Source organism: Psittacula echo (assembly GCF_963264785.1).
Source record: "Psittacula echo genome assembly, chromosome: 10".
Taxonomy (NCBI): domain Eukaryota; kingdom Metazoa; phylum Chordata; class Aves; order Psittaciformes; family Psittacidae; genus Psittacula; species Psittacula echo.
The window spans coordinates 12,510,825-12,529,604 of record NC_137741.1 but is presented as its reverse complement, the minus strand read 5'-3'; the positions used below and the strand labels follow the sequence as shown (position 1 = coordinate 12,529,604).

Below are 18,780 nucleotides of genomic sequence, written 5' to 3'. Positions count from 1 at the left end.
TACCCAGATCATCCCATTACCAAAATAAAAATCCCCAGAAATATACTGATTTATGTCCTTGGTGTCACCATTTCCCTCATGATTTTTCTGATCTCCATCCCTAAGCTGCTGGATGGAATCTGGGCTTCTCCCACTTTCCCTTCTTTGCCCACCTTGGGACAAGAAAAGCGCAAAGGTGATAACCTTCATTCTTCTAAGTCAGCAGTATGGTTTTATTTTTAAATATAGCCTCTGTGCACAGCTACTTGCTGCTTTCTGGCTGGTATACTATGTCTTCTTGTGCCCTTTCCCACTATAGTTTACCCTGCTGAAATTGCTTCCATCTGCTTAAGGTTCTTTTAAACTTGTTCTGCGAAACGGACCACATTTGCTTGGTCTCAGTTTTGTCCTAATTATAAACCTAAATGCAGAGTGGTGACATATTCTATTCCCCTTTTAGCCACACGTTTCTATAAATGCTGACAAGTCAGGAGCTATGATAAACAGCTTTCAGCTCTGTATTCAAATTGCTGATGTATTTACAGCAAAACTCCAGTAGATGGCAAAATGATCCACCTTATTTTTCAACTGACAGTGGTTTGAGAGGACTTGAAAACGTAAAGGTACCTTTCTTTTCCTTTCTCTTCTCTTTCCCAAAACCCACCAAGACAGTACACTAAAAATGAACCCATACTGCTTGTCAGAATTTGCCCAATTAATTGGGAAGAGACTTTTTAACAGGGCCTGTTGCGACAGGGTGAAGTGTAATGGTTTTAAACTAAAAGAGGGGAGATTCAGGCTGGATGTGAGGCAGAAACTGTTAACAATGAGAGGAGTAAAAAACTGCCAGAGATTGCTCACAGAGGTGTTGAATGTGCCATCCCTGCAGACATTCAAGGCCAGGCTGGATGTGGTTCTGGGCAACCTGATCTACTTGAAGATGTCCCTGCTCACTGCAGGGGGTTGGACTAGATGACCTTTGATGGTCCCTTCCAACCCAAACCATGCTATGACTATATGAACTCACCACTCTATGTTCCCTGGTCCAAGGACATTACATTTGATGGCTGCTGTGCTGCCTCACTGATAGGTTCACAATTGCTGGTTTTGTTTTGATTTTTCTCCTCAGATGTTTAAAACACGCAATATCCAAACACCCTGTAAGTGGATTCTTTTTGTACAAGCACTGCAAGGTAAGCGCATCAACAGTCATCAACATTCTTAAACAGGGGAAGTTTAGATTGGATATAAGGAAGAAATTCCTTACTGAGAGGGTGGTGAGGCACTGGAATGGGTTGCCCAGGGAGGTTGTGAATGCTCCATCCTTGGCAGTGTTCAAGGCCAGGTTGGATGAGGCCTTGGGTGCCATGGTTTAGTGTGGGGTGTCCCTGCCCATGGCACGGGGGTTGGAACTAGATGATCTTAAGGTCCTTTCCAACCCTAACTGTTCTATGATTCTAAGATTCCAACATTATTTCACAAATAAAGTGATCGAGCCTTGTCTTCCCTGCTACCGTAAGGAACGGTATTATAAGCAGGAATTTACATTTCAGGTGCACACACACCTGCACTGTGTGCACGTTTCCACACGTATGGGTGTAAAGGCCCGTGCCTGCCGCACCACTCTGTGGTTCGCACACCTGGTTTTCCCCTCTCGCGGTTCTGGAAGCGCACTCCAGCCGCACACGCGGGCATGAAACGCCTTTACAGGCCTAACGAGTGACACGGCCCGGAGGACGGCTCTGCCACTGCCCGCGCGGCCGCAGGGAACGGCAAGTCACGCCGCCGCGGCCACACCGCGAGCCTGCGCGGCGCAGAGGCGCATGCGCGACGCAGAGGCGGTGAGTGGCTGACGTCAGTCGCTCGTGTGCAGCCGGCGGACGGAGCAGTGCGGTTCGGCCCGGCCCCTCAGGGCGGCGATGGCGGCTGCCGGCGGCGGCCCGGGTGCGCCTGTGGAGACACCCGCCGCCACAGCCACTGCCGCTGCGGCGGAGGCCGGCGCGGTGCTGCAGCGGGAGCCGCTGTACAACTGGCAGGCCACCAAGGGGTCGCTGCGGGAACGCTTTGCCTTCCTCTTCTCCAACGAGCTGCTCAGCGACGTGCACTTCGTGGTGGGCAAGGGAGGCCCCCGCAGCGGCGGTGGTGCGGGCGCTGGGGCGTCCCCAGGGCCCGGCCAGCAGCGCATCCCGGCGCACCGCTTCGTGCTAGCGGCTGGCAGCGCCGTGTTCGACGCGATGTTTAACGGGGGCATGGCCACCACCTCGGCCGAGATCGAGCTGCCCGACGTGGAGCCCGCCGCCTTCCTGGCGCTCCTCAGGTCAGGCCCCGGCGATGCGGGGTGAGGGGAGGCTCCTGGGCTGGGGGCAGCGCACAGCGGGGGTTGGGTGTTTCTCCTCCCACCGGTATCGCAGGGCCGCGGCGAGGCCCGCTTGTCCGCTAGCTCATCTCCTCGAGCCAAGGCCCCTCCTGGCTCCTGTCCCCGGAGAGCCCTTCCGTTCCCCCGGGCCGCCGGCGTGTACCCGCAGAGGTAAGCACGGGGAACACGCGTAAGCACCTTGCGGGCTGCATGCAAGGTCACACCGCCCGGGGGATGCGGTTTGGTTTCTTCTTGCGCTTTCCCCGGCATCCTTTTCTCAAGAGAAGTGCCCTAACTTCAGAGCAGCTGATTGTGCCTTCAGAAGAGTACTTTGGTAGTGGTGGGTGACTGGTTTGGGATTTTGTTTCTGGTTTTAATAAGTAAGATGATGGGGGTTGGTGGTTCCTCTGAGAGCTGCAACTATATGCACCTAATAATGGCTAAGAAGGGACAGAGGCTGTTGTACCAAGCTTTTTCATTTCATACTTCCGTTGAAGCTTTATTCATCTTATTGGCCACTTTTCTTTTTCAGTTGTGGCAAAAAATTGTTGTATCTTTTTACCAGAGTAATACACCCATTGTGATCACACTTCACATACTTTTGGGTGGAAAATGAACACACAGAAGTTAATAACTGATTTTTACACCCAGACTACCCAAATGAGTGAGACCAGGAGTGCAGTGATGGCAAAAAGTATGTAAAATGGATTAGTGATTTCTAATTTGGGCAGAATAGGATCTGCTGCTTCTCATGCTCACAAAACCCTTGGGTTTATCTGTCATCTCTTTTTACTAGTGCTAAATAAAACTCATGGAAACAATTCTGGTAGTTTCTTTGTGCTGTGGTGTGGTAGTACGACAAAACTGCTTAACCTTAAGATTTTTCTGAAAGAAACTCCTCTGCTAGGTGAAACCTGTATAAAAACATATAAAATAGATTTCTGTAACAAACATTTGAGAAACAGTAATATTGTTGCCTGGAAATAAATATGTAGTGTCTTGAAGCTTTCTGTAATAGGAAAAGTTCCAAAGTCTTAGCAACTTTCTCTTTGTTTTGATGCCTAACAGATAAGAGCAATGAGAAGAGTCACATAGTCCATCTAGTAATCATGCACACAGGAGCTGCAACTGATTGGGCTGGGGAAGAATCCACCATGCAGCAGCAATGTCTCTGTTACTGTTAGTAAATGGGCTGTATTTTGCGGATTCTTAGAGAGGGAGTGGCAAGGTGAAGAGTGTGTAGCAGAGTGGGAGATAGTAGGAAGTGTCTTTCAGGCAAAATAGTTTCAAAGGTTAGAAGTAAATGACTGTGCACATCTATGTGTTTGTCTCTATATATGTGGAAAAAACACTGGACAGTAAAAAGTGAATATAATGAAAGAAGTTTAGATAAAAATATAAACACAGAAACAGGTGAGTTCTAAGTAAAGATAAGGGTGGTATTTCAAAACTGTACAAGTGAAGGAAGAGATGTTTTTAGATGCAAACAAAAGGCGTCTTGTGTTGGTAGAGCTGCTAGTATGCAATGGGTAGGGGACTTACGTAAGTAAACTGATTATATTTGTGTCTTGACTAAATATCGCCAGACTGATGAACTGTTGATACCTCTCAGGTTTGATGTCTTCTTTGGTATGAAATACATGGCAGCTTTTTAGGACATTCTTCTGTATTTTTGAGCTTATTTTGGAATAAATATATGTTGTAACACCTTGTTAAAAACATATTTAAGGATAACTTCTTTAACACAGACCAGTACAGGATGCCTTCCTTGCTCATATGTACTGTTTTTAAAGTATACCAATGATAACACAACTGTGTTTGGGTTTTTTTTTCTCCTGGTTTTGGCTAGAAGAGGCAAGAATTAACCTCGCACTGTTGGCCTCTTCTATCTGTCATTAGTACATTGGTCAGATAATGATGGTTGCCTTTTATGGGACCTGCCTTTAATGTCTGAAAAGACCAATTTGAGGTCTAGTGGCTAGAAATTGAGTTGGGATCTTTGAATACACATAGCAAATTAAGGTCAAGGTAAAGGAAATGTTGAAGTGATGCAAAAGCTTTTAGGGATGATTCACAAGTTATTTAATGTTCCACAGCTTGTTTCCATTTTATTTACTCCTGTGGTTTGTTAACTCCTATATGTGGCTGATGTGTTTCATAAAGATCTACTGACAAATGCTACTTGTAGAAAGAAACCCAAAGAAAAATTTTTTTTTAATGAAAATTTTTCACATTCTCTTAATACTCATTCTGTCTCTATGTGTCCAGTGAGACAGTGTCATTTCTTTGTCCTATGATGTAAACTTCCATCAGAGTTAGTGTTTTGTCACAAAATAGTTTGTAGGTCAAGAATTACCTTTATAGGGAAGAAAACAGTAGTTAGAAATAGAACAATTTAACATCTGATGGTCACCAAGTTAATGTGACGTTTGGGTTGGGTTTGTTTTGGCTATATCTGCACACAATTTAAAATTGGCTACATTTGCTATTTTTTTTTTTTCCTGACAGGCGACTCTAAATAATACATCTGTGGAGTTAAAATATTTTAAAAGAATGAACCAAAACTTTTAATTGACAGTACCACTGTAATTCCAGTAATACATTGTAGGGTTTATTTTTGCCCCTAGAGGAACTTGGATAGTTATCCTCGTCTGTGGGCTAAAATCCTAAGTGTAAAACTAGGAAGAGGGTAGGCAGCCTTTTAAAAGTGGCTGGGGAAGGGGCAAGAACTTTCTTAGAAAACAGTTGTCTGAGCTCAAGGGCTTAGAAATTACTGTGGTATGTGTTCTAGCTTCTCATCCAGTATTCCTCCTGCCTGAAGAGTTTTCCAACATGAGACACAAGTTTTTTGAAAGCAGCTGACTACTTCAGTAATTTGGCAGATAAATCCTTAAACGGTGAAATAATCAGTCACAAAAGTTTGAATTTGCTTCCCAATTACTCGGGGGTTTGTTGTTTTGTTGTTGTTGGGTTTTTTTTTTAATCCAGAAGATTAAAGCTGCCTCCATAGGATTCTGCTTTAGGGTTTCGTTTTGTTGGTTTTAAGAAGATTTAACTTTTTGTTTCATTCACAAATTGCAGGAATTTAACTTCTCCTTTGATCATAGTATAAAGGAAAGTGGCAACATGGCATGAGTTTAACAGTCCATCTTCCAAATGCCTTTGCAGAAGACTTTGGCAAGCAGCAAACAAAGGGATAATCATGACTAACTGGAAAAAAATTCCTGTGTGCTTTTTTAATGGTGAAAATATTTCGGCTGTTGGAAGGATGCTAAGGCTGGGGGAGAAAGAAATGCTAACCTGAGAGAAAAGTGGCATAAAGTGTATAAGAGGCTTATGTAAAGTGAATGATCGAGTGGTCACTAAAAGTGTTCTTCCACTCTGCACATACACACACACACCGTTCTGGCTGACGATAAAATTAGTCAATACATAAAGAGCAAGTTGTTTCTGTAAGCCTGTCCAAGTGGAGGAGAGGATGGAGGAAGGCAAGCAGGAAATATACACGATCCTGAGCCCCACTGAGTTAAGTGGAGGAGGAACAGTGGTATAAACCTAAAGGTATGCTAGTTCAGACCTGCCACAAATGGGAGAGGTAATGCAAAGACAGACGTGAGCAGAGGGATTTTCAGAGAGAAGACACACCTAGAGTTCCTGTTTTATGAGTAGACAGGCGCATCATGATCATTTACTTAAGGGAAATGGATTATACAACATCCTAGAGCAATGGACTTTGTTACCATTTTTCACAGCTACCTTTTAACTTTGCAAATTCACACTTAATTTTTGCAGAAGACTGCTATTTGGCTTTGAAAATCCTAGGAAAGTATTGGCATTGTCAAAACCTTGAAATACTAAACACAGGAAACTGACGATGTGACTTTTGTAATTAATTTGGTCGCTTCTTGTCATAAACTTCTCAGTTTCAAAGTACGTAACTATATTGCATGTTCTGTAATTATGAGTTGTTACACCCTGTAGTGATCAATGTCTAGAAATAGATTACGATGTCAAAAGTGTCCAGTAACTCCATGCAACACATCACCCATCCTGTCCTGAGTGAATACCATAACAGATGGAACCCAAAGTCATAGACCAAATGAGCTCGATGGACATATTATGCATATTTGTCTACATGTTACAGACCTTCTATGGGGAAAGGGGTAGTTAATGAAGATGTGTGGTGATAATGTGGTACCTGAGCATGACGTAAATGGTATGCGATAGGGAATGGGTTTGGCTGGGATAGAGTTGAGGAGCTAGCATGGAGCAGTGTTTTGGATTTGTGCTGAAAGAGTGTTGGTAGCACACTAATGTTTTATTTACTGCTTGAGATGCAGTGCAAGTCTTAGTTGTCAGAACTTTAATCACTGAAGTCCTGTTAGTTTGTCATTGACACACTTTCAGTTGAGGAGTGTCTCCTAATGTATATTCAGCCATACAGCAGGGAAGGGGTTGGAACACAGAGCCTCAAGAATATCCTTTTTCTGTTTGGTTGGGTTTTTTTGTTGTGGTTTTTGTTCATTTGTTTTTGGTTTTGGTTGGGTTTTTGTTTTTTTTTTTGAATTAGGTAAAGCTTATAATGTAGTTTATGTGGTAATGCTGGTTTTTTTACAGCCTGTTAATATTCAACTCTTGCATGATTTAGACTCCAAGTTCCTATAAAGTCAAACAAGAAAGGTTAGGGCATTTTAAATAGATTTTTTTTTTTTTTTTAATCTTAAAACCAAAATCTAAATGCATTATTCTAGTGCTTTAATGAACAGCTTGTCCATTTGTTATACAAAACTGTACCTATGAGATCTTAGTTTCTTGAAAGTAAATTTGTCACTGACTGTGGCTGTCCAGTCAGCCCATCATTGTCATCACAGGTAATAGTTTATAGCTTTCATAAATCAGTTCTAAATGACCTGTATGAAACTTCTACTAAAAAAAAAAAAGTTAGCATTTAATGTAACTCATTCTTTATAAAAGCTGTTTGATGTAAATCCCGTATCAAAAATTAATTTAGAGCATCATTCACATTTCCGAAGTGATGTGAAAGCTGCCTGTTTGAATAGATGGGAGTATTGTAATGGTAAATGCATACCTCTTGGTAAGTGGCACAAATTTAATGTTGCACACCATGTTTAGTTGTGTGTCAGCAATTATGTAAGAAATGCAAACAATGAAAAACTTCAGTTGAAACTTGAATTTTGTGTTACTGTTACTTAGATCTTCCTATGTTGCAAATAAGCTTGTCCATTACTTTGGCAGTTTTCTTCTGTTAAATGCAAACTGCTTATTGTTACATTTTAAAACCCTTCTAAACATGCTTGCCATTCTTTCATTTCCAGGAGGCTCTGAACAAAAAATATTAAGAAGGGAAAGGCTTGGCCTTCACTGAGGAGTTTCTGCATTTGCTGATGTGCCCTTCTTTATTGTGCTCAACCACCTGTGTGTTGAGACAAATGGATTTTTGTAAATCACAAGCTATCCTTGATTATTATCTGAAAAACTGATTAAATATTGCTAAGATTATCTTCCATGTTACCTGTAAGAAAAATTATTTTTAGAAAGGTCATATTTTCCATGCTAAAGCTTAAAATAAAACTGATTTTTTTCTGGTCTCAAATAACAACTGCTCAGGAAACAGGTTTTTTTTCCCTGGTTTTGGTGGGAGCTCCTGTCTTTTGGTTCACATCTTACCTCTAAAATCTTAACCAGTCATCTAGCCTTGAGCAGTGGAGACAAGCTTTGCTGTGTGCTTTGCTATGGTAGGAATAGAAGAGTCAAGGTCATCTGCTTGATGACTCCCTTTCCTCTCCTCTGAACACTAAAGAGTGGTAACTTTGACGTGTTATCACAGTCTAAGTCCTTGACACTATTCTCCTCGTGGGAAAGCTAGTGTGCATTGTCAGTAAATTAAGTTCAGTGATATAGCCACAGAGGCTTATGTATTGATGTTTAGGAATACAGCTCTTGCTAGTGAATCAAAAGAGCATACATTTGTGTGTTAACTAATTCTGCAGCTCAGCTGTTGTTTACAGTTGGTAGCTATGTATAGCTAGTACAGCCAGATCAGTCTTGGGGAATAATACATATTTAAAACAAATGTATGCCATTAGGTTAACGTAATACTCTTTCTTAAACCCTCTAATTTGCTTATCAATTTGTTAAAATACTCCATGGTCAACTGTTGCATGTTCACAGTGCAAATCTTTGACCTGTTTTCTAAACGCAGAGAGACTGTTCTGTTGTGCCTGACTTGCTCTTCTCAAGATAGGTTTTTATGGTCTGTATTTTTGTATTGATTTCCAGGTTTCTTTATTCAGATGAAGTTCAGATTGGTCCAGAAACAGTCATGACTACTTTATACACTGCTAAAAAGTATGCAGTCCCAGCCCTGGAAGCACATTGTGTGGATTTTCTAACGAAGCACCTCCGAGCAGATAATGCCTTTATGCTGCTTACACAAGTAGGTAAATCTAAGCTTATTTTTGGTTTACTAGGAAAATCAGTATTTGGAAGGAAATTACTAAATATTATTTCACAGTAGGTTTGTTACCATATAGCCTAATTTATGCATAAAAATTTCTAGTCGATCTGTTAGCGTTTTTACAGACTCAGCTTCTTATAAATGTGGAATAAAGGCTTTTCTTTTATTTTTCTTATGCAATGAACTGAGACATTTCAGATAGAGCCAGTTCATTTTACAGTGTATTTGCATTAATTTCTCAATTGTTTTATGTGAAGACTGTGCTTCAGTTCTGTATAGTGGATTTAAGGTGTACTTTTTCTAGTTATACTGCTAAAACTACAAACGTAAGCACAAAGAAAAACTTGCATTGAGTGAATTCTCCCTAATTATGTACTTCTTTGAGAATTTAAGTGCTTTTTAAGTTATAAACACAAAGACAAATCAGCCTGTTTTAATTTAGATCTGTACTAGAGTAAAAATACTTGCTTTTTAAAAATAGTAGTGTGTCAGCTTTATGCTTAAAATGTATTTCTTTACCTTTAGGCTCGCTTGTTTGATGAACCTCAGCTTGCTAGTCTTTGCCTTGACACAATAGACAAAAGTACTATGGATGCAATAAGTGCGGAAGGCTTTACTGATATTGATATAGGTAAGTTACTTTGTATGCCCTAAGCATTAGACTTCCGAAGGGAATTGTAGGGTGTGAGAAGACTTCATCACAGTAACCTGGGATAGGTTGCCTCTCCCTCTGAGTGTGTAGAGTTCTAAGCACATTTTATCTCCTTGTCATGGTGTACTTTGCTTCCCCCCTAGTCTTGACCCACCTTTGCACCAATGTGATGGCCAGCTGCAGATCTCAGAAATCAAGCAGCAGCACCTGCATTACATCACTGAGTTTGCTTATGAGCAAAACAGGACACTGCATATGTATGGTATGTTAATCAGTGCAGGTTTTATTATCCACCCCTGCAGTTCTTTCCTTTGAGTTTCACTCCTAAGCAGGGTTCCAATGTGTTGGGTCCCTATTTGGTTAGTGCTGGTGCCACGGGGCGCCCACCATGGTAATGCTATGTTTTTGTTAAAGCCAAAGCTTTCACTTGCCAAGTGTTGTGCCTTGTCCCTGAGGGATCCACACCTGCTTTTTGCGTGTAACAGGAGTCGTACTGTCCTGTTGCCATATGGTACCCCTCTGTTCAGAGTTATACAGATCAGGTACAATCTGTGAAATCTGTGTTTAAAATAAAAATAAAATCTAAATTGGCAATTTCTGTTTCATCTTTTATGAAAAGCTAGCAGTTGTACGTTTGCTTACTGAACTTCATTGCTGCTATATATGTCTTAAGATTTTAATCCCAATTCACGTAGATTGTGTGGGAAAACTCAGCTGGAGGAAGGTACACCAGCTGCTTAAAGAAGTTGTAAAGGCATTGTTAACTCCTGTTCAGTGGGATTTGTACCCAGACTGAGTGTTCATCTCTGCTCTTGCTATAAATCCCAATCTATTTTGACTTTCCAGTATATTTTCTATGACTGCAAACATACCTTGCTTAAATTCAGTGCATTTAAAAATTTGCAAAGAAGACAGAAGATTCAGAATCTGAAAACACATTTTTTTTTCAGGCTTGTGTTCTGAGGATTACTGCATACCTGTACCAATACGTGCCTGTACTGCATTACAGTACCAATATACTGTTATTCATAAAATAAGTAAGAAATACAGGAAAACCTGCTCCTTTTTTTGAGAGTACCTTGCCTCACATCCTGTGTTCCACCTTCAAGCTTTGTGGGTGGCAAACATGTCAATGTTTAAAATCACTTTCATGTATCTTTAAACTGGTTTTGTGTGCACTGCTGCTGCTTGTGTCTATAGCTGATCCAGATTGGCAGGTGGCTACTCAGATGATAATGTGACAGTGTCATCATGAATAAGTTGGTTTTTTGGTAGTGTGCATTCACCACTTGGTCATTTCCAGTTCTGATGTTGCCCTAGCCATGGAAATTCTGCAGGATATTGAATGTCACTGCGTAGATTATATATGGTCACACATTTCAGGATTAAGAAGAAAGTTCACGTACTGTCTTCATAGCAGGAAGTTTAGTTCATAGTATTTGTTTTTTTGTTCGGAGTCTGTAGACCATTGGGAGATTTCTTTATACATAAGATGTTTTGTCTTTGATATCTTTCTATGAATGTTAGCGTTTACTTAACATTTTAAGCTTACTTAATGTGTAGTACTGGTTTGGATGAAAACTTACCTGGATCTGTTAACCTGTTTTTTTTAGACACACTGTGTGCAGTTCTAGAAAGAGATACCCTTAGTATTCGAGAAAGTAGACTTTTTGGAGCTGTTGTTCGCTGGGCAGAAGCAGAATGTCAAAGACAGCAACTGCCTGTGACATTTGGAAACAAACAGAAAGTCCTTGGAAGGGCTCTTTCCTTAATCCGCTTTCCATTAATGACTATTGAAGAGTTTGCAGCAGGTGAGTTTTGGGGTTCTTTGTCTCATTGTCTTACTGTTAGATAATATCTCTGCACAGCTCATCTGTGAGTGTTTAAATGCTTCACACTCTATTGTTATCAGTGTCGTACTAGTAAAAGTTGTGATGCACAAATGAAAGCAAAACATTCTGCAGAATATGCTCTGGCTGTTGGAAAATATTGTCATCTTCAGTTTGCCAATATGTGTGGTTTAAATACAACAGTTGGAGTAATTCCTCAAAGCATCTTAGAAGTCTTTTCTTTTCACAGGCCCTGCTCAGTCTGGAATTTTGTCAGATCGGGAAGTAGTAAATCTCTTTCTGCATTTTACTGTCAATCCTAAACCTAAAGTAGATTATATTGACCGACCAAGATGTTGCCTTAGAGGAAAAGAATGCAGCATTAACAGGTTCCAGCAAGTGGAAAGTCGCTGGGGCTACAGTGGAACAAGTGATCGGATTAGGTATGGCTTTTGAAACTATTTGAAGGAGAGACAGAGAAGCGTGGGAAGAAAGGGAACAAATTGCTTAACTTTGACTTTCTGGCATAAGACACCGTAACAAGCATGCTGGTTCTGTTTGGGAGCATTTGATTATTTTTTTTTTTTACTTTTTTAAAAATAACTCAGGCTGTTGCACACATAAAATATAAAGTAGCAAAGAATACATTTCAGGAGGGTTGGGTACGTTCTACCGTGTTTGGGTATTAGCTGTCCTTTTTAAAATACCGAGTCTTTGATCTGGTTTTATTTTGGAGACTCTAAAAAGAATCTGGCTCTTTTTTGTTTATTAATATTGAATATCTTGGGGAATTAGCAAAGCTTAAACCTGTAAAGCTGATACCTTACAAAGCATTTTCTTACTGTTGAAATATAAATAGAAGGTGTTATTGGGGGGGGGGGGGGATGTAATTTTCAGTTTACTTCCCCAGTCTTCAGTGGAAGGCTTTTTTTGTATTTGTCCGGGCATAAGGTAACACACCCATCACAGGTGTTTAAATTCCTTTCTTGGCTTGTGTCTTACTAGGTTCACAGTTAATAGAAGAATTTCCATAGTGGGATTTGGATTATATGGATCTATTCATGGACCCACAGACTATCAAGTTAATATACAGGTACAGTATTTTCTGTTAAAATAAGCTTATATAGAAACTGCGCTTGTAGTACTGGCAAAAGTTTTAGTATGTATTTTGGTAGGAGCAATAAATAGGCTAGGAATCTAACCTGTGTTTTTTCCCCAGCAGTAGTCATAAGAGGATGACTAGGGAAAAGTAAGAACAACATGAAAATCTTTCGCCCTTTCTGCTGTATTCTCCTGTCCTTCAATCATTTTTAGTATAGGTGTTTCCAGAGACTGATTTTGGTTTCTCTGTTTAGTAGTTCCTGGTGAATCTTTCTTCAGGATACTTGTCTGGTCTAACCTTGAATTTGTGTAAGCTTTCTGCAGAAGAATTTTATAGCTTTGTATGTTCAGTTGTGCACAAAGTCTGTCCTTTAGTAAAGTTTCTAGTAATTTGGGAAGGAGATCTTGGATTTGTCATCAGCAGCTCTCTGTAATAGGGGACACAACATAGTGACTGCAAAAAAACCCACTATGTCATCAGGATTATAGTAAAAACAAGATAAAAGGTGACATTGTATCGCTGTATGAAAGCCAGGTATGCCCACATCTTGAGTATTGTGTGCTATTCCCAATCTCACACAGTAGAATTAGAAGGTAGAGAAAAAGGGTAATTAAAATGATTAAGGGGCTAGAGCTGCTGCTTTATGAAGGAAGACTAAAAAGGCTAGGACTCTTCAGTTTGTAGGGTAGGTGTGAGCAATGCTTCTAAAAGTATGAGAGCAATGGATAAAATAAATGCAGAACTGTTTATTATTCACCAAACCCCAGAATATTAGAACTCAGAGACTCTTACTGATACCAGAAGATCAAAACAGGTAAGAGTATCTGCAGTATGCAGATACTGAACATACTGCCAGAAGACGCAGACACCTGTTTTGAATTCGGTGGTATTTGAACATGTTCGTTATAGCAGATCCATTAGAAGATTCCAGAAGGAACAGACAGGGATGTGCACTGTAGCACACCTAGTAGAACAGTTGTGGATGCTGGGGAAACAGACTGAAGAGCCCAGAGTTGTGTACTAACCCAGAGCAACATCTCTTGCCTCTGTCAGAGCATATTGGACCATTTGTCTGATCCAACTGGGTATTAATTACATTCTTAGCTCATCTGGTACATGTACTGGGGCTTAGAGGCTTGTCTTTGCCCAGAGCTTTTTGGGAAGACTGACATCTGTTCACTACTGATTCAAGTCTTAGGAGGAAGTTTGCATGTTACTATTACCGTAACTTCTGTAAGGTTGCTTTCTGTTTGAGGTTTGCTGAAAACATTGTCCCAGCATGGTGATTTTCCTGGTTTCTTCTGCTGGTAAATGATGTCTTTGTATTACTGTTCTCTAGGCTTCCATGTTGAAGACCTTATCCTGCTGCTACTCATTTTATATCTTCATGCATGTTTATAGCTTCATGCGTATTTACAGGCACCCATGTAGGGTGCTAAGCTACTGCTTTGTTGAAAGAATGATTTAGCATGGGTTTTCATGCTTTTAAATAGCTGTTCCTAAGCCTTCTTTTAGCCTGCTTAGTTGTACTTTTTTACATTTTACTCTGTTAGTGTGGCCCTTTATATTCTAATCTGGATATGACTTCATATTTCTATGGGATGCCCTTTTTTGTTTGTTTATTTCCGGTAATAGCCTTTTGCTCATCAGCCATGCCAGCTTTTTTCCCCTTTTCTCAGGCCTTTCCTAATAGGTGATATCTGCCAATACTGTACTTGGGCATGGGACTGCAGTCTGCATGGGATTCAGCAGTCTGCATGCTTCTTATAAGGATTTCATTTTCTTAATTGCTCCTTCTTTTGAACAAGCTTCCTCGTTTTTTCTCTTTTTGAAATGTAGCATAGCTGTGGTGCATTTGATTTTGTTCACATGGTAGCGTTGACTGTAAGTATATTACAAACACTGTTACATAGTGTTCCCATTATGAAATTTTGAATCTGATCTTACTCATCAGTCAGTACCAAATCAAGGGTTGCGTTTCTTCCTACTGAACAATTGGTTAGCAAGCTCATGAAATGGCCAGTGATAGCATCTAAAAATGTCACCCCTGCTTTATGTCCTGATATGACACTTGCCCAGTCTGAGTGGGTAATGGAAGACACACTAAAATTATACTTCCTGCTCTTGTAGCCTGATTGATCTTTCTTAGCATGTTGTGGTCAGGATTGTCTTCTAGTAATATTGACCCAGCACTGTATTTTTTTCAAGTATGAAATTTCAGTCCATTTGAATTCTCTTTCTTACTGAAATGAGTTTTTATTTGATTCTAAGCTTTCTAACAGGGTATTGGCATTCTGTGACTGTCACAGTTACCCTATGTTCTGTGTATTTCGTAACCTGGTACTATCACTTCACATGGATTTATTCGGTGTATGGGAAATGTTGTGAAAGAAAGAATCTGTGACTTTATTTAGGACAGAAATTCCATTGTTCCTATCTTATTTCAAAGACTTCTCACATGTGCTGGAACTGCTGTTTTAGTTCAGTTCTGGGAATTTTATTAAAATGACAGTTTACTTAGCCGTCTGTTTTGTATTTGATGATTACCATTCTCTGACCATCCTGTACTTAAGGATAGGAATTTTGTGTCTGTCTCTTAAGAGAAAAATATTGTGCCTTTCTTCTTAAGATGTTCCAAACAGAATGTATCTGGAATGTGGTTTTGAAGGAATTTGTTGGCTTTTCACATTCTTCAGTTTAAAAGCTAATTTGGAAAATCCTTGATTTTATATATGTTTATATATTTATTATATAATTTATATATTTATTATAGTTTTCTCAAACTATATGTTTATGTAAATGGATAGCGTAGTGCACTAGATAGGATCTTTAGAATAAACCAGTTGGTACTGAGGACCTAGCAGCCATATTATACATATTTGGAGATTTTTTACTTTGCATTAACTTGTTTGATCCTCTTGGCTAAATTCCCATTAGCAGATGAAATAGTTTGGCGTGCTCCTTCAGCATGTTTGCTGGATGCATTTCATCTGAAAATAATTGAGTTCTTGCAAGGCAAACGAAAACATATTAAGTGGGAATGATCAAGAGATTCACTTGAAAGAGATGCTCCTGAGCCTAATTGAAAGGCTAGTGTACTTCTACAGTTCAGATGAAGGCCATCCACCTTATACAGCTTTGCTTCATTCTGGAAGTATCCTCAATTCCTGATGAATCTGAAACTTTCCTGTCACAATTTTTTCAGACAGGTATTTAAGTCCTGGGTGTCTACCTTTCTTCTTGGACTTGCATCAGTGCTAGCAGAGCTTGAGAGAATTAAACACATAGTACTTGTCTTAAAATAGTGATAACATATATTGCAAATACATCCTTTATGTGAAAGGGGCTTAGGCCTTCAGTATGATAAATGTTAACATTTCTGTTGATTGTGCCTGGGGGAAAAATTAGAGCACAAATTGATAGGATTCTTGTTAGTGCAGTAACCATGAGAAGTGTCCATGTTACTCTAAAGCTCTAATATCCAACTTCTACAAGAGGTTGTTCAGCAACATAGATCAGGATTGCTACCCAAAAGAAGTGAGTTATCTGCTGTTACTGCATCTTAGCTAGTGATTCCTATTTGCGTATTTGCTTAAAATGGAATATGTAATCTGAGTGTAATTTTTAAACTGAGTCTAGAACATAAATTGTATAAAACATAGCAACACAAGTTCTTGTTTTCTTTTAAAATCGTGTCATTAACTGCTTATTTTATCTGTGCTTACCTCATGTGGGCTGTGTAGGTGTACCAAGATCAGCAGATCTAAGTACAGGAGTATATGTAATATATGAAGGTCAGAAGATGAATGTGTAAGAGCTATTCTTCATCTCCCAAGCAAAGACTATAACCTGGTTGGAGCAGTGTTGAATCTAGCCCACAGGTTGAACAGCCTGTGTGGAACGTGCAGGCCTTAGTTCAGCGCACTGCTAGGTCAACCCTAGTGGTATCAGGACATTACACCTACTTTCCAGTCCTGAGATAGCATTATCCTTGCAATTAAACTGGGTGGAGTAGGCAAGTGTTTGCTTGCAATCTTCTAATATGAATACAATAAGAATCTTTCTCAGGCTTATAAACCTAAAAATACTATTTTCTTGGTTTTTACAGATAATTGATTATGAGAAGAATCAGACGCTAGGACAGAATGACACTGGATTTAGTTGTGATGGAACAGCCAGTACGTTCAGAGTTATGTTCAAAGAACCTATAGAGATTTTGCCAACAGTTTGCTACACAGCTTGTGCAACGTTGAAAGTAAGAATGTCTAACAGTACAGAAGAAAAATGTTACTTTGGTGCAACAGTTGTTCTTTTCTGGCTCTTCTGATGGGAAAGTGACTTCTAGATTTTTGATTTATTTTTAGTGCTAAAGAAAGGTATAGTTAAACTCCACAGTAACTTGTGAGACTGCTGTCACTTTTCTGTGCCACAAAACAGAATGTGCCTTCCCACTTTCTGGCTGATGTAAGTTAGAATGAGTCCTAATGGGAGTCAATGGTTCTGTGTGGGCAAAAGCGCTATCTAGAATGTGTAATCTGGCAGCTCTCTGTAAAAATTAAAGTTTTAATTTCTTTTATTGAGCATATTCTAACCAGTATAGCTACAGAAAACTAAAAGGTTTGGGTTTTTTTAATCGCCATTTTTGTCACTTTTTATATGCTAGTGCTGCAGTATAGGAAAGAATAATTTGTTCTAGGGAAGTATCCCTTTAATGTTATGGATAAATTTATTTATTCAGTGTTTTCTCAAAAGTCTTTTATAAAACTCTTTTAAATATAATTCCCCATACGGGAATCAAAATTTATTTATTACTAGTTGGATAAAGTCAAGTGGTTTAAGTCTGTTTTCAGAGAAATTTTTTGTTATTTAGACATAGGGTACTCACTTGTGTTATTTGTGATTTTGTATGTGACTTATACGATGTGGGTACAGACAATTTTACTGTTAAAATATCCTAACGCAGTAGTGTTTTAACTTTAATGTTTTATGGGTCTTGCTGCCTGCTTCCATTCAGTTGCTAAACTCTTGTGATGTTTTTCAGGGTCCTGATTCCCACTATGGAACAAAAGGCTTGAAGAAAGTGATCCATGAATCTCCTACTGCTAGTAAAACATGCTTTGTCTTTTATAGTTCACCGGGTAACAACAATGGTACATCAATAGAAGATGGACAGATACCAGAAATAATATTTTATACATAATTTCACATGCTCATCTCAAATGCGTCAGTGTATCAGTGGACTTCAGCTCACTGTTGGCAGCAATTAAAAATTATGCAGAATTACATGAATGTGTGAGAACAAAATTTGTTTGAGAGGTACCAGAAAAGCTGATCTGTCTGCATAATTATTGGCAGAATGTAATTTAGCTTTTCCTCTTGACAAAACAGGAAGTGGAATAAGTACTCTGTATATTGTTTTAAATAGTATCTTCTGATTAATTGCTTTGTATTTTCATCCCTTTATTTCTCATGTACTAAAATTCTTTTTTTCTTTTTTTTTTTTTTTTTTTTTAAACTGGAAAATCCTTACTCATGATGAACTTCTTGTGTATGTTATCCCCAACCTGTCCTAAAATGACAGTAAAGCTACTGCTGTAGTCCCAGTTTATACTTCTTTCCAATATGACCTCAGAGTGACCATATGGATGTGAATTGCTACTATTTGTTTTGGGTTTTTCTTTTTGTGTTTGTTTTTTTGGTTCTTTAGGGGTGTGTTGTTTGGGGTTGTTTTTTGTTGTTGTTGGTTGTTTTTTTTGGGGGGGGTGTTGTTTTGGGGGTTTTTTGGTGGTTTTTTTTGGGGGGGGTTGGGTTGTTTTGGGGTTTTTTTCCTTTTTTGGAAGTACATCAGCAAGGCTGGATTCCTATTGCCATCATTTTGCCGTTTTGGACAAGCCATAGAGAACTAATGGACTCAGCATGGCAGAGCATACCTGCAGATGCACTGAAGAAATCCGAAGTCAAATTCAGCAACAACGAAGTTGTTCCAGAATCTATTTTAATTCAGAAGGGCTGTTTTGGAACACAGAGCTGGTTATGGAAATAGCCATTGTATATACGTATGTGCCTACTGGAAAATGTATAGTGTGAAAATGAGAATACAAGACTTCTACTGATGATATTTTATCACTGGGCATTCTAATACTAAAAAAAAGTATGAACTAAGAATTATTTGTGTGCAACTAGTTTTGCAGATTGCATATGATAATTTGATGCAATTGATGTATGTATATAGTATCCAGTGTCTTTCAGTATGTACTGTGTTGTAGTAGAATGTCTCAATGTACAAAATGTTGTACCCTCCCCCGAATTACACTAGAGTCATCATTTGAGAACACAGGAGGAAAAAACCTAAACCTCTCGTTGTTTCTCTTCCCTGATTTCTCT

At 39.4% G+C, this 18,780-nt stretch overlaps 1 protein-coding gene across 1 annotated transcript; it reads left to right on the top strand.

Moving 5' to 3' along the window:
* The first annotated feature begins 1,859 nt into the window (after window positions 1–1,859).
* On the top strand, window positions 1,860–17,611 carry BTBD1 (BTB domain containing 1). Its single transcript, XM_080626724.1, has 8 exons — window positions 1,860–2,296; window positions 8,636–8,792; window positions 9,339–9,444; window positions 11,079–11,276; window positions 11,545–11,737; window positions 12,300–12,387; window positions 16,505–16,651; window positions 17,438–17,611. The coding sequence occupies exons 1-8, from the start codon at window positions 1,899–1,901 to the stop codon at window positions 17,594–17,596; spliced, it is 1,446 nt and encodes a 481-aa protein (XP_080482850.1). The 5' UTR covers window positions 1,860–1,898; the 3' UTR covers window positions 17,597–17,611.
* Window positions 17,612–18,780: the final 1,169 nt, after the last annotated feature.